Source organism: Cygnus olor, chromosome 13, assembly GCF_009769625.2.
Source record: "Cygnus olor isolate bCygOlo1 chromosome 13, bCygOlo1.pri.v2, whole genome shotgun sequence".
In the NCBI taxonomy this organism is placed as follows: domain Eukaryota; kingdom Metazoa; phylum Chordata; class Aves; order Anseriformes; family Anatidae; genus Cygnus; species Cygnus olor.
In genome coordinates, this window is record NC_049181.1 from 9,799,345 (window position 1) to 9,813,220 (window position 13,876).

Below are 13,876 nucleotides of genomic sequence, written 5' to 3' on the forward strand. Positions count from 1 at the left end.
TCTCTTACGTGTGTGGGAGGGGTTTGGCAGGAGAGCTTGGAAGTGGTCATATTTGCCTGAGCTAGAGAATTAATTGCCATAAAAACTATGGGTTTGTAACCAATAGTTACAGCTGCAGGAAAGATCAGAAAGCATCTGAATAAATCAAATTAACTACCTCCTGCTCCCATCCTTATGAGAGCAGAACCTTTCTGGGCAAGATCAAAACTACAGTCCAGCTGACCCTTAACTCTCCCACTTACAAAACCCCAAGCGAAAAGTCCAGAAATACCGTCAGCTAGAGCAGGATAAGGTGGGGAGTGCAGTGCTGGGTTATGGGATGAGGTGGGTCTTCATCAGGGAGATATATACCAGAGGAGGGCAGCGAGGCCGTAGTCTGCTCCTGAGAAAGTCTCATAGGTTTAGAGAGGCCACCGGGCCGTGCAACCCGCAGTATTGGACAGTCCGTGGTTCCAGTTAACTGCTACCCTAGCCTTCACGATGACTCAGTTGCTCCTTGCCCTGACTGATATTTGTGATGCCCCAAGGCAGAGGACTCACGTCCCCTTGTAGCTCATGTCTCTCAGCATTTCCCCATCCAGCTCTGGCTGTTGCTTTCCACACAAACCTTGGAATGATGCTGTGAATCCCAGCGCACCCCCGACCTTCCAGATTTTGCACCACTTGCTGGTGTATGCCGGTGAGGAATGTTGGCCTTGTATTAGGCTGAAATTCCTCCTCTTTAGCCGCTTCTCCCTCACGCTCTTGTTGAGAAGCCTCCCCAAGCTGGGGATGCTCCAGGGGGAAAGGGCAGCGCTGCAGGCATGGCACAGCACCTTCAGGAGGTTGTGGTGCTGGACAGCTCTCGGAATGGCTCAGCACGGTACGGAAAGGCATGGAACAGCCCGGCATGGCTTGGCATGGCACAGAACGGCACTGCACGGTTCAGCTCGGCACGGCACTGCTTGGCTTGACTGGGCACGGCTCGGCTCGGCTCGACTCGACTCGGCACAGCGGGACCCCCCCCCCCCCAGGGTAGCCTTCACCTCAGCTCCCGGTGCTGGAGCACTCCCCTGTCTGCCTCTCCTGAGGGAGCCTCCCTGCCTTAAGGGCCTCGGCCCTGCCTCCTGCCTTCTCCTGCCGCTGCATGCGTGTCCCTCCTGCGCCCACCCCTGCCTGTTGCCTCCTCACCGAGCCTGGTTTCTACCCAAATGTGAAAAGCCGCTCTGGAAGTCGTCTCCTCACCATCTTTTGGCCCCAGCAGCATCAGGGCTGGTGCTACTCCAGTCGTGGGGTGTTAATGCTGAGTGGGTCAAGCTGGGAGCAGCTCAGAGCCCTGGAGGAGCTGCAAGGAATCCAGGGAAGCCACCATGAGCTCCCAGAGGGGAGCTCCTGAACTATGAAATGAGCTAACGGGCAGAGCCAAGGTGGCAGAGGTGAAGAGGGGCCTGGAGACAGATTTGGGGGTGTCCTGCAAGAGAGGGGTGACATCTGCTCAGGAGGTGTGCGTGAGGAGATGCAGAGGAAGAACCAAGGGCACCGAGCAGAGGTTTTACCCAGGGGTAATGAACATGGGGGGTCCGAACACTGCCACCTCTGCAGGCCATGGTGGTCTCCCCATGCTTAGAGGGGCAGCAGCAGCTGCTGCAAGGTGCCTGAAGGTCTCAGGGCTCGTCTGCTGGCAATATATCCCCCCTGCAGAAGGACTTCCTTCCCTACCCCTCCTATTTCCTAATCCCTCAGCAACGTGGATTTCACATCAGTTTTGGTGCTGGTGTGATTCTGGCCGGAGGCTGGGAGAGTTTCTGGTGTTCACTGTCTCCCTCATTGCAGCCAATGTTTGGGAGGCCTGAGGAGGGGACCCATGCCCCGAGCCGTGCTGTGTCCCCATGTCCATCCCAGGGCTGCTGGGCACATGGAGGAGGGCCAAGAGCAGAGCCCTTCCTCAGCTGCCCTCTTCTGCCTGGCCTGGAGGGCCTGTGGTGGCATGGCCGGGTGAGGCTGTGCACCACGAAGGGCTGGGTTCGGCGCTCAGCTCAGTGACATGCCGCTTTTGTCTCCCCACAGGCCAACCCTGCTCCCATTATCGTGAACACAGACTCGCTGGAACAAGGACTCTCTGTAAGTCTCCTGGTTTTGTTTCACTTCTTTTCCACAAGCGGTGCTTGGCGGTGCAGCAAGGCTCCTCCACCCGGGGAGGCCCCAGCCAGGTGGCAGAGGAGCCTGGGGCCTGCGCCACGTCCCCACAGCACATCCCAGCCCCGAGCCCCGCTGGAGCTGGGCCACGCTGAGCAGAGCCACGGCTGCCAGCAGCTGAGCAGCGCTTGGTGACAGAGGGTGTTTGCAGCCATAGTGCGCTTGGCACTCTCGGCTTGCTATAGAGCTACTCCTCCTTGGCTCGTTGCAGAGAGGGTTTGTGACCTGCTGCATCCCACACCAGAGCGTCTGCAAATCGTTCCTGCAGGGGGGATGGAGGGAGCGGGGCGGTCGGCATGGATTTCTGCACTGCTGGCTCTGTGCTTCGGGGGTGCTCCCATTTTCTTCCCAAAAGGGAGCTCAGTTGACAGCTTGCCAGGGCTGCGTGCTTTGCACCTGTTTTTCTTATGATGCAGCAAGTTTCGGTTGCCTTCCATGTTAATGAAGCAGCACTGGGACTTGTATTAGACTTGGTTAGCCTTTGAACTCGAGGCGGAAGGCTGTGGGTTACTTCTGGTGGTCGAACCTTCCTCCTAACAAATTGCAGATGTCAGCCCACAGCCTCTCATAGGCTTGGTGCACATCAGAGCCGCGCTGGGCCAGTTGGGCTACCAAAAGGAAGGGAAGCCCAGACAGGCCCTCTGCAGCCCTGGACACGCTGTTTAATTGTGCCTCAGATGCTTAGCCAAAGCCTCCTGGCTTTTGGGAGGAAGGTGATGGTGGTCCTGGGCCCAGCAGCCTCGTACAGCTGTGGCAGAACCCAGTAGTTATTCCCAAAGGATGTTCTGCTTTGTGTGGTACCAGGCAGAAACCAGCCTTCCCCGCTGGAAACTCAGTGCCAAAAAATGGCTTGCAAAGAACACGTGTCCCACATGGCTGTGGCCCCACTTTGGAGCCCGGGCGAGCCCTGCTCCATCCTGTCACCCCCTTCCCGGGGAGCAGGGCTCCAGGGAAAACAAACCTCAGAGGCTCCCCTCAGCAGTTCCGCAGGTCGGCAAAGGAGCCACAACAGGGGATTTCTGCAGAAGAACACAGTGAAGTGGCAAGTCTGGCACAGAGTTCTTTTACAAAAACAAAAGCTGAAGCCTGTTGGTACAGTATGTATTTGGAAGGGTTAATGTCACATCTTCCAGTCTTTAATTACTTAACTATTCAATGCTTTCCTTAATGATAAACAGATGGATGTGGTCTAGTTCCTTCCTGTTCTAGCTCCATTGATTACATTGGACTAGCTGCTGGGCTGAATTTGGCCCCGGCTGTTTATCAAGAAGTCTGCTCCACATTTCAGTCCCTCTGTCCACCCACCTCCATCCCCAAGAGCATGTGGCACCAGCAGCACCACAAGGTATGAGCTGCGGCCCCGCATCCCGCTTGCTGCCGGGGCCAGTGCTCAGCTATGCTGCCTACGGCTACAAACCCAGCACTCCCAGGATGTAAAACCCCCAAAAAATCCTCATCAAATTCCTTCTGTATTAAAAGCAGCCCCTGAAGGATAGATAGTCTGCAGACTGTAGTCAGGCTGGGCTCACACAAGCACCCACCTACTGCTCCAGGTTGCCGCTCACCATTTCACCCGCTGGTGTGTTTTGCACACCCTGTCCCTAGAGGGTAGATGGAGCATCAGGAGCACAGCTCCCATGGCAGGCAGTGCTGTCTGTGTTTCCGAGCTGCCTTTCTGAAGCTGGAACAAGTTATTTCTGCCCAGGGTGTGCAAAGACTGCTGCCAGGGAGCAGGGAGGGTCACTTCAAAGCCCTGTCGTGTGGCTCGGCAAAGGCTCGGCTGTGTGCCCTGACCTGCAGCCTCAACCGAAGCGAGGTGCCGGTGCCTGGCCCCACCGCGTGCTAACAGCAAGGCATGGGCCACATCCTGCTCAGAAAGCAGGAGGATTACTCTTCCTGTGGGTTATTCTTCTTGCAGCCTGTTGGGCTATTTGGGTTAGTTTGAGGAACCCCATCTTATCCTTCTAAATTTGGCCTCCTTTATTATTTTTTTTTTTGAAAAAACCCTGACTCTCTAGCAAATTGCAAACTGCGTTCCACGTGCGACGGTGCGGTGTTGGCCGGCTGAGCCTGCAGACAGCTTGCAGTAGCTCTGGAAGGTGTGCGCTCTTCTGTTTATCAAATGAGTGTTAACTCTGCAGCCTTCTGTTGATGATTTAAATGTCATCATTGCTAACTATTTCCCTGCTGCTCGAAACACGAAAGAGAAGCGAAGGCCAGAGAGGGGGCCTCTTCCTGAGGCCTCAGGTGGGCTTGCTGCGTGGGATGGGCTTGGAAAAAATACCCTGACTCTTCTCCATTACAAACCAGCTGCTGCTCAGGATTGGGCTGTGCTGGGAACAGCTACTGAGCCACACACCCCCTTGAGCTTTGCAGGTGGTACCCAGGGAAATGAAAGCAGAGTGGGGTGGGCTCACCCTGCCCAGGAAGGGATGGCCCCGGGGCACATACCAGGACACCCCCATGAAAGCCTGAAGCCAGACATCTCCCAAACAAGCCCCAGATGGGAGCCAAAATGTGTCAGGTCTGCACCCCCCCCTTGACAGGAAGGCAGCACCTACATTGGGAGGGAGCTCAGCAGAGAGTTGGATGGGGAATCAGGGCATCCCTGGGAGTTTCTCATCATGTTGCATGGGACACGGTCCCAAAGCAATCTGGGGAGGAGCACAGGGTGCCCCCTGCGAGCACAGGGACAGCAGCCTGTGGCACAGTCAGGCCGTGGTGGCTCCGGTGGGTGCCACGGGCGGGTTTTGCCGTCAGTGAGTGACTGGTATTCAATTTTCCGATGCTGGAACGTTTGCTTTGTTGGCTTGTTCCCTTGGTTACGTGGTATATATTAAGGTCTCCATTTGGCTTCCTTATGCAATTAACTGGCGTTCTGTTGCACGGGTTTTGGAGACGTAATCAGAGCTAGAACTTCATGTCCAGGCTTGGCTCACCTGGCACACGCTGTGCTGGGCAGGTGCTGGCCCTGCTTATTTTCAGGGAACGGTGCAAAACGTGACACAAAATGCAATACGAAATGCCCCTCGGCATTGACAACCCCAAGGTTTTGAGGGGGAGCACCGTGGGGCCACGTCCCGGGTGTCCCCACACCCCGTGCCGCAGGTCCCTGCCCGGGTGCTTCCCGGCGCGGGCGCTGCTGGCTCTCCCTGCGGCTCACAGATTGTCAAAGTTTTCTGCACATCCCCATCCTGGAGGTATGTATGTGCTGTTCCTCTGCGGCCGTGGGTGTGCATATGGCTGTCTGTGTGGCAATAGCGTTTAATGCCAAAGCGGAGAGGACAACGTGTGTAGTAGCGGCGGGTGCCAGGAATCTGAGTTGCTGGAAAGCTGGGGGGAGGCAGAGCCACGCACCGCACGCCGGGCCACCAACTGCGGCGGCGAGAGGAGCCCGGGGGCTTGGGCGAGGGAGGCGGTGAGGGGGACTCAGGATTAGTCAGTGCGGTGGGACGGGGAGGAAAAGCGGTGGCGGGGGGTCCTGCAGCCAGGCAGCGATGTCCCTGCCCGTGGAGGGCTCGTCTTCGCCCTGCTCTGTACCGTGCCGGTGCTGGCCGAGGGGGTGCAGCGTGTGTGCCCCCAGGATTCATGGGCAGAGCAGCAGCTGGAGGGGAGAAGGTCTGCCAGCACACCTAGCGAGTGCCTCCCAACCCCTGAAGCCCTTCCGAGGGGTGGCCTTGCCTGACTCCAGCCCAACGATGTTTCCACAGCTGTCAAAACCCTAACAGCACATCCTGAAGCTTTCCTTTTTCCCAAAGCTTTCTTTATGTCCCACCTGAATCTCCCTTGTTTCAGGCCTCTGACTCCTTCTCGTGGTCTCAGTTGACACAAAGGTCCTGCAAGGCTCTGGAGCTGGCCTGGCCTGGAGGGGTGCTGAGGCTGAGCACCCGCCAGCCTGACCCATGCTGTGCATCCCCAGCAGGCTCCTGTCCTCCCTCTGCTGCCACCGTTTGCATTTGTGTCTTGGGTCTGTGTTTTCCTTCTGTCGCTCTGAGGGCAAACCCACCGCAATCCCTTCAGCCTCCTCTTCTGGCCCACGTTCCCCAAAGCCCCAGTCACATCCCGCTGCCCCGGGCTTTCTCCAGCCTCATTCTTCTGGAAGCACGGTACCCACAACGGGCTGGGGGACTTCCAGTCTGTGCCTCTGCAGCACTGAAGAGCACTTAGGTTGGGCAAAACCACTCTGTGGGGACATGGCTGTGCCATTCAGTGCCTGCCTCAGCCACGGTCGCCCTCCTTTCGTGCTCCCTTTCCATTAATGTCCCGCAGGGCACATTCAGGGACAGGAAGGCCGTGGAGCCGAGGGTCGGCTGCAGCTTTGGGAGCTGGCGCTGGACAAGGGCACCCATGAACAAGAGCACAGCAACACCAGTTTGGGAGCTCACAGAAAGCCACCCGCAAGCCATCCATTGATGACCAGATTAAAAGCTGCATTACGAACTCACAAACTGCTCAGGGGACTGAGCCCAGCTCCTCTGCCTTGCAGCCCTGTAGCCAGGTCCCCCATCTCCCAGAGGGACCTAAAGTGTGAGGTTTGAGCCAACCCCTCCCAAAGTCCTGTGGCCACGTAACAACCCCGGAGGTTTGAACATGCAGTCGTTTTTCAAATCTTCCTTATTCTGAGGCCTTCGCAGCTGCTTATGGCCTGACTAATGTTACCTGGAGCATGCAGGCGAAAAAGGTGTTTGAGTGCGTTTTGAAACTGCCACCTTATTTTTCTGTACATTTGTAGTGATGGGGAAGATGGAAGTTTTTGACCTGTGCATTTAGCGTTTGTTATTTCAGAGCCTACAACTGCACCCCTTTTGCTTTTGGTTTTCTTTCTGATAAGCAGTGCCCATTTCTCAGTCCCTTCGTGTGAGAGGTGATCAGGCCCCTCACCGTTACATTTCATCATCTTTGACGTGATGCCTGTGGGAGTTTCTTGAGTGCAGGGAGCAGTATGGCATGCAGCATCGAGGCTATACCATTCTGTTGTTTAAGGGGCACCTTATATGGAGGGTATATATACCACTTTGTTTCCTTTGTGACCAACTAATTCAACAGAATAGATTATTCCAAATTACTTGCTCTTCCATGTTAACAAAACCAGGCTGCAAAAACATTTAGAAGATATAAGCTACTGAAGATGTACATTGTGTTATTACAGACCTTTCTTTTTTTTTCCAGTCGACCAAGCCCCTTTCCTTGCTTCCTGCAGCAGTGAATTCCCGAGGTTAATTACATGCTGGGTAACAGAGGCGTCATTGCTTTGTGTGGATTTGGTTGAGCTCCTTTTCATTCCTCACAAAATGAGCTGCCAGAATAAAAGGTTTGAGCTAAAGTACATTAAAGTCAGTGGGCTTTGGATCATGCCCAGAAAGAAAAGCAGCGAGCAGTTTAATTCCAGGGCAGGCTTGCACAACTGCATTTGAGGTTTTCAGCTGTGACGGCACAGGTTTTGGGGTGGATTCTCCATATTCCAGTGCCCCGGGATGCATGCGGAGCCCTAACGTGCTCTTTCCCTCTCCCCAGGTGAACGGCAGCGATGGGATGTTTAAATACGAGGAGATCGTCTTGGAAAGGGTAAGTGCTGGCCGGGCGGCACGGTGCCGACCATGCGGGTGCCCTCCCCACGGCAGCCCCCACTCACCCCCCACACCCCCAACTGATGGGCACAGGGGGGGCTCCGCTCCCCTCCCTGGAGGGGTTTGGGGGTGTCTGGCTTTCCTTCCTCCGCGGCAGGGGGCTGGGCTCACCGCTCCCCCCCTGCACCCCTCCAGAAGGGAGGGAGGAGGGTTTCTCCCTCACCTCCCTCTTTCGCACCCTCGCCCCCGCACCCCCGCCAGCGCAGAGCTGGGGCTGGGGGGGGCTCTTTGTCACCGTCTTTGCCAGAAAATGGAGGCAGAAGGAGCTGCACTCGCGGGGGGGGGGGGGGGGGGGGGGGGTTTGTCTCTCGCCTCTCGTCCGTCTGCCGCCCCCCTGCCCCAGTGGCTGGCTCTGCCTCGCCGCGGGGCACCGAGCCTGGTGACGCTGAGCAGCGAGGACAGGTTTTCTTGTAGCCCGGTCTGCGGCGGGGGCAGCTCCTGCCTGCACCTTCCCCCGTCTCTTGGTGAGACCCTGGCCACGCAGAGCTGACGCTGGGTGCTGCGCCACAGCCGATAAAATCGGCTCCCACAGGGGACGGGGTCGGTCCTGGGAGCAGCGGGTGGCGCGCAGAGGCAGCATCTCTGTGTGCAGGAGGGATGGGGAGGGAGCAGGAAAAGCTGCCCCAAGCTTTGCTCCGAGGCGTGGGCACAGCAGGGCCAGGCAGCACCACGGGACGAGCGCAGGGCTCCGCAGCCGCAGCCCTCCGCCGCTGCGTGCCGGGGGGCAGCCCTGTCCCACCCCGTGCAGGGTCTCCATCGCCTGGCACAGCGGCACGAGCGAGGCGAGGGCCTCCTCCTCGCCGCTTGGCCAGCAGCGCAGGGGAAGACGCATCACTCGTTCTCCTGTTCCTTTAGTCATCCCCCTCCTCCCCCCGGCTCTGCATCACGGAGGTGGGTGGACGGAAGGTTATCTGGGGCTGCAGCCTCACCCACCGCTTCCCCAGCGTGCCTGACGAAACGAGCCCAGGGGATGCTTCCTTTTTGGGCTGAGTGCTGCCTGCTCCGGGCCCTATTTAGAGGCAAAAGCCTTGTTTTCGGGGATGCTGCAGAGCATCCTCAGCCCACAGCCGGGTGGGGCTGGCAGGGTCAGGCTGGTATGCAGCTCTCACTGCTCTGCTGCTGCGGGGATTTGCTGCCTGGCTCCAGGCAGCCAGAAACCACAAGGGAAATAGAGTGCCAGGACCAGCACAGACCTGACCCAGGTCTGTCCCCTTCCCCTGGCCCAGTGGGACCACTACGGCCCCATCTCCTTGCAGGAGGAGCTCCTTGCCACCTGCAGGTGAGAGACTGTCCCCTTGCTGTGATGTTCAGCTCCCAGAGACAACCCCAGCATATCCCAGCATCACTTCTCTGTGATTGATCCCTGTCTTTGTTGTAAAGGGCAAAGGCAGCAGCATTTTGGGGCAATAACCAAGGGAGCTCTGCCCGCAGAGGAGCATGGCGGTGGGTTGATGGACACTGCACGTGTCTGTAGCAGGTGCTGCCCCCCACGGCTCCAGCAGCCCCGATGCCAGCAAAGAAATCCCTTGAACTTGATTTCTTCTGGTTTATCGGAATAAAAAAAAAACAACTCCTGGATTGTTTCCAGATTTCTTAGCCAGCATCGCAGAGATGCTACCCTTCCAGAGCCGGACAGAATCAATGTCAGGAGTCCACTTTAGGCAGCCACACCTCCTAGTGTCCTAGGGTGGGTGCAGCCCTCCTGGCCACGGGTCCGTCAGGGGGCTCCCAGAGCTCCCCGTCACCATTGGGTGAGCAGCAGCACCCCAGGAGCCCTGGGCGGCTGGGACAGTGCTTGGCCTGAGCACAGTTGTGTGTGAGAGGCGGGCATGGTAGGATGTGACTAAGTGTCAGCTCTTCCGCATGAGAAAACAAGGCAGCAAGCCATCTGATTTTCAAGGCAGAGCAGGGAAAAAAAAAAATCAGTAATTGTCCACTTGCATCAAGCACGGCAGCGGAAGCAGCGCCCCTAAGTGTGTGACCGAGGGGGGTCCCGCGAGCGGGGCAGGCAGCGCGGGGCTGGGCAGCAGAAGCGCCTGCTCGCGGTGGGATGCTGCTGGGACACAGCGAGCGTGCCAGGACAGGGGCATGGCGTGGCTCCCTCCTTCCTCTTCAGGCTTCATCTCCATCCCTACAGCCCCCTCCACTGCCCTGGTGCAGTTTGGCACCGGCGCTGTGGGGCTGACGAGGGAGCCACTTGTTTCAGGGCGCCGAGACCCAACGCAGCGTTGCAGGAGCCGCCAGCCAGCCGGCACCCTGAGCCTCGGGGGGCGCAGGGGACAGATGCTGGTGGTCGGTCCAAGCCCCGCTTCTCCGCACGGGCTGTGCTGTCGGTGTCTCCTCCTGGGGAGCCGCCAGCGAGGGGAGGTTTTCTCCGCCAAGGACCACCCCCTCGTCCCCCCCGCTCGCTGCCTGCCTCAGTCTCTCGGCAGAGACGTGGCGGCGAGGGAGGTCCTGGCGGCTCCCACGCTCCCGCTCCATCTGTTGGGTGCTCCGCGCCGAGCGCCCGGGCTGACGAGCGCCGGCCTCCCCTCAGCCACGCACCCGCTGCCCTCCCGGACCACGGCGGATGCTGTAAGGGGGGTGCTGCCGGGGGGCTCGCTGCTCTCAGACCGGCGCTGCCAGCGAGCAAGTGGCCGCATGGGACAGGAGCCACGTGTGGTTTCCCACAGGGTAACTCCGGCCTCGGCTTCAGCATAGCAGGAGGGATCGACAACCCCCACATTCCAGATGACCCGGGCATCTTCATCACCAAAATCATCCCCGGGGGAGCGGCAGCCATGGACGGACGTTTGGGGTGAGTGTATGGGGCTGGGGGGGTCACCCCGGATCCTGACTCCGTCTGCCCCACTGGTCAGCCCCCACCCCTGCTCCCTCCCAGCCCCTCCAGCCCCTTACCCATGGCCAGGTCACCTCTGCAGGGATTCCCCCTGCCATCAGCATCCTGCCAGCCCTCCCCGCCTCTGGCTCCCCTCCTTCCCTGTGCGCCCTGGGGCAGGATCCATCCTTCCCCCGTCTCCCCTCTCCAGCAGGGTGACAGCACGGGGACTAGCCTCACTGCCTCCCCCCTTGCCTCCGCCCCCTGGGGAGGGACCCCGCTGTCACCCCACATTTTTCCTCCTGCAAACCTCCTCATCCCAAAGAGCAGGACCTGGCCAGCTCAAGCAGTTCCCCCTTGCACGAGGGTCTGCACAGCCGGAGGAGGGTGGCAGAGGTTCTTGGGAGCTCAGGGTCACGTTGTACCCGCAGGGTGAACGACTGCGTGCTGCGGGTCAACGACGTGGACGTCTCCGAGGTGGTGCACAGCAAAGCCGTGGAGGCTCTGAAGGAAGCGGGCCCCGTGGTGCGGCTCGTGGTGCGGCGCCGGCAGCCCCCGCCGGAGACCATCATGGAGGTCAACCTGATGAAGGGACCCAAAGGTGAGTCCCACGGGCTGGTGTGGGGTGTCCCCTGGGTGCCCACCCCAGCGTTGCAGGGTGGGATGCTACGTGGTGCAGGGTGTGGGGCAGCCCCACGGTGAGGCACATAGTGGCCGGGCAGCGAGAAGGTGGCCCATTGGGTTGGGAGCGGGATGGGAAAACCCAGTGAGCTGGCTGTGCCAGCCCCAGACCGCAGCCAGCCATCCCTCACCCCGCTCCTCCCCTCCCGCTCATCCCCAGGACTGGGCTTCAGCATCGCAGGGGGCATCGGGAACCAGCACATCCCCGGGGACAACAGCATCTACATCACCAAGATCATCGAGGGAGGCGCTGCCCAGAAGGACGGGCGTCTGCAGATCGGGGACCGGCTGCTGGCGGTAAGCCCCGCGCCTGCGGTGGGCAGCCGGGCACCCGCAGTGCCACGGTGCCCATCCCTCGCCCCCTTTCCTGGGGTCCCTGCTGGGACGGTGCTGCGGGAGGGGACAGCCACCATCTCACCGTCCCCCTTGCCCCCGGCAGGTGAATAACACGAACCTGCAGGACGTGCGGCACGAGGAGGCGGTGGCCGCCCTGAAGAACACCTCCGACATGGTGTACCTGAAAGTGGCCAAACCCGGCAGCCTGCACCTCAACGACATGTACGCGCCCCCCGACTACGCCAGCAGTACGTACGCTGCCGCTGCGGCAGCCCCGGGGCACTGCGGGGACGGGGGGGATGGCGCAGCGGGGATGGGGGACGGCACGTGCTGGAGCCGGCAGCAGATGCCGGGCTGGTCTCTGCCATCCACGTTGAAGCTGATTTCTGCTCCTGATGCCTGTCTCCTCTCCTGCAGCCTTCTCAGCCTTGGCTGACAACCACATAAGCCATAACTCCAGTCTGGGCTACCTGGGCAGCGTGGAGAACAAACCTGCCTACACCGTCCCCCCTCAAGTGACCCCCTCCAGGTACTCGCCCATCCCTCGGCACATGATTGGGGACGACGACTTCACCAGGTGAGAGCCAGGCACGGGCATCCCCAGAGCCTGCCCCTTCTCTTCCTTCCCTTTCTCTCCCTGACCTCATCCCCATACCCTGCTGTAGCGGGTGCAGAGCCTCAGCCGCGGCTGACAGCCTCTGTTTGTGGGTGCCATGCAGGGGGTGAGGGGGGCACAGCTCTCGGTCCCGGTACAGCTCCTCTCCCCGTGCTCCCCAAGCCTGGGACCCCAGTCCACCTGCGCCCAGGTGCTGCGAGCCCTGGGGTGAGTGCCGATCCAGGGCTGGATGCTGGGCTCCAGCTGCATGTTTAGGGCTGATGCTTGGGTCAGGACTAGGGTTGGCTCCGTGGTTATGAGCGAGGCTGCAGCCTCGTCCTGGCTGGGACGGTCCCATTCTGTGACGCTGATGGATCCCAGAGCGGAAGACCCTGGTGTGCCATCGGGCATCAGGCAGGTGGTCCCGGAGAGCCCGTGCCATCGCATCCACCCCATCCATTCCTCGCCTCTCAGTGGGCCCTGCTGTGCACCACGACCTCTGCAGCGCTCGCCTCATCCAGGCCCTTGTCTCCTGTGTGCTCTTGGCACCAATACCACCGGCCCCACAGCCTGTCCCCGCGCTGCTTCCTCTCCGGATGCAGCCATTCACGTGCTGCCCGGGCACTGGGGGAGGATGCTGTGCTGCAGGAGCTCCGCTTTCTCCGTTTGTATTGCACCACGGAAGGTGACTGATTCCCAGCGCCACCGCACCATCTGTCCCTCCTCCAAGGACCCCTGATCCCACCGGATCCCACACGCACTGATGCCCTTACTGGTGGGCCAGAGAGGGATGGGAGCATCCTGCGACCCAGGCACCACCCAGCAGCGGTGGCTGAGGTGCAGAAGGAGCCAGCGGCCGCTAGAGGATGGTGCTGCCTTGCGAGGGCCCCACCGCAGCAGGCTGAGCCCTGCGCCCCGGCTGCTGCCTCTTGCTCTCCTGCAGGCACGCGTGCTGCTGCAAGCACGGACCTAGAATCATAGAGTCATCGAATATCCCAAGTTGGAAGGGACCCACGAGGATCGTTGAGTCCAACTCCTGGCTCCACAGAGGACCATCCAAAAATCAGACTGTGTCTGAGAGCATTGTCCAAACGCTTCTTGTACTCCATGCTGTGACGACTGCCCTGGGGAGCCTGTCCCAGTGCCTGACCACCCTCTCCATGAAGAACCTTTCCCTAACACCCAGCCTGACCCTCCCCTGTCCCAGCTCCATGCCGTTCCCTCGGGTCCTGTCGCTGTCCCCAGAGAGCAGAGCTCAGCGCCTGCCCCTCCGCTCCCCTCGTGAGGGAGCTGCAGGCCGCCATGAGGCCTCCCCTCGGCCTGCTCTGCTCTGGGCTGAACAAACCAAGGGACCTCAGCTGCTCCTCCTCATACGTGTCCCCAGTGACCCTCGTGTCCTGCAGTGCCCGGGACCAGAGCAGCTGCTTTCCCCATGAGCTGCACCACAGACATGCAGAGCTGGCACAGCCCCGCTGTGTGCCCAGGTCAAGGTGTCAATGCCACAGTGTCCAGCGTGGGATCCATCTGCAGGAACATTGTCCCGCTCAGGATGCCTGGAGTGCGTACCGTGACTGAGACCTGGGATAAGCGACTTACCTGCCTGGGGCTTTATTTCCTCTCCTTGGTTCTTGTGGCGTCTCTCTA

General features: G+C 59.8%; 1 protein-coding gene across 8 annotated transcripts in view; it reads left to right on the forward strand.

Annotated features, from left to right (window-relative positions):
- Positions 1 to 13,876, forward strand: part of DLG3 (discs large MAGUK scaffold protein 3) — a 76,066-nt gene that overhangs the window by 34,413 nt on the left and 27,777 nt on the right. For 4 of the 8 annotated variants that reach the window (XM_040572023.1, XM_040572026.1, XM_040572027.1 and 1 more), the window contains 7 exons: positions 2,047 to 2,100; positions 7,690 to 7,740; positions 10,475 to 10,599; positions 11,052 to 11,221; positions 11,462 to 11,598; positions 11,741 to 11,885; positions 12,055 to 12,214. In XM_040572023.1, the coding sequence (XP_040427957.1) occupies positions 2,047 to 2,100; positions 7,690 to 7,740; positions 10,475 to 10,599; positions 11,052 to 11,221; positions 11,462 to 11,598; positions 11,741 to 11,885; positions 12,055 to 12,214 (842 nt within the window). Of the gene's footprint in view, positions 1 to 2,046; positions 2,101 to 5,356; positions 5,376 to 7,689; positions 7,741 to 10,474; positions 10,600 to 11,051; positions 11,222 to 11,461; positions 11,599 to 11,740; positions 11,886 to 12,054; positions 12,215 to 13,876 lie in introns of those variants that run through there. The other 4 variants (XM_040572025.1, XM_040572028.1, XM_040572030.1 and 1 more) reach the window with 2 other exon arrangements.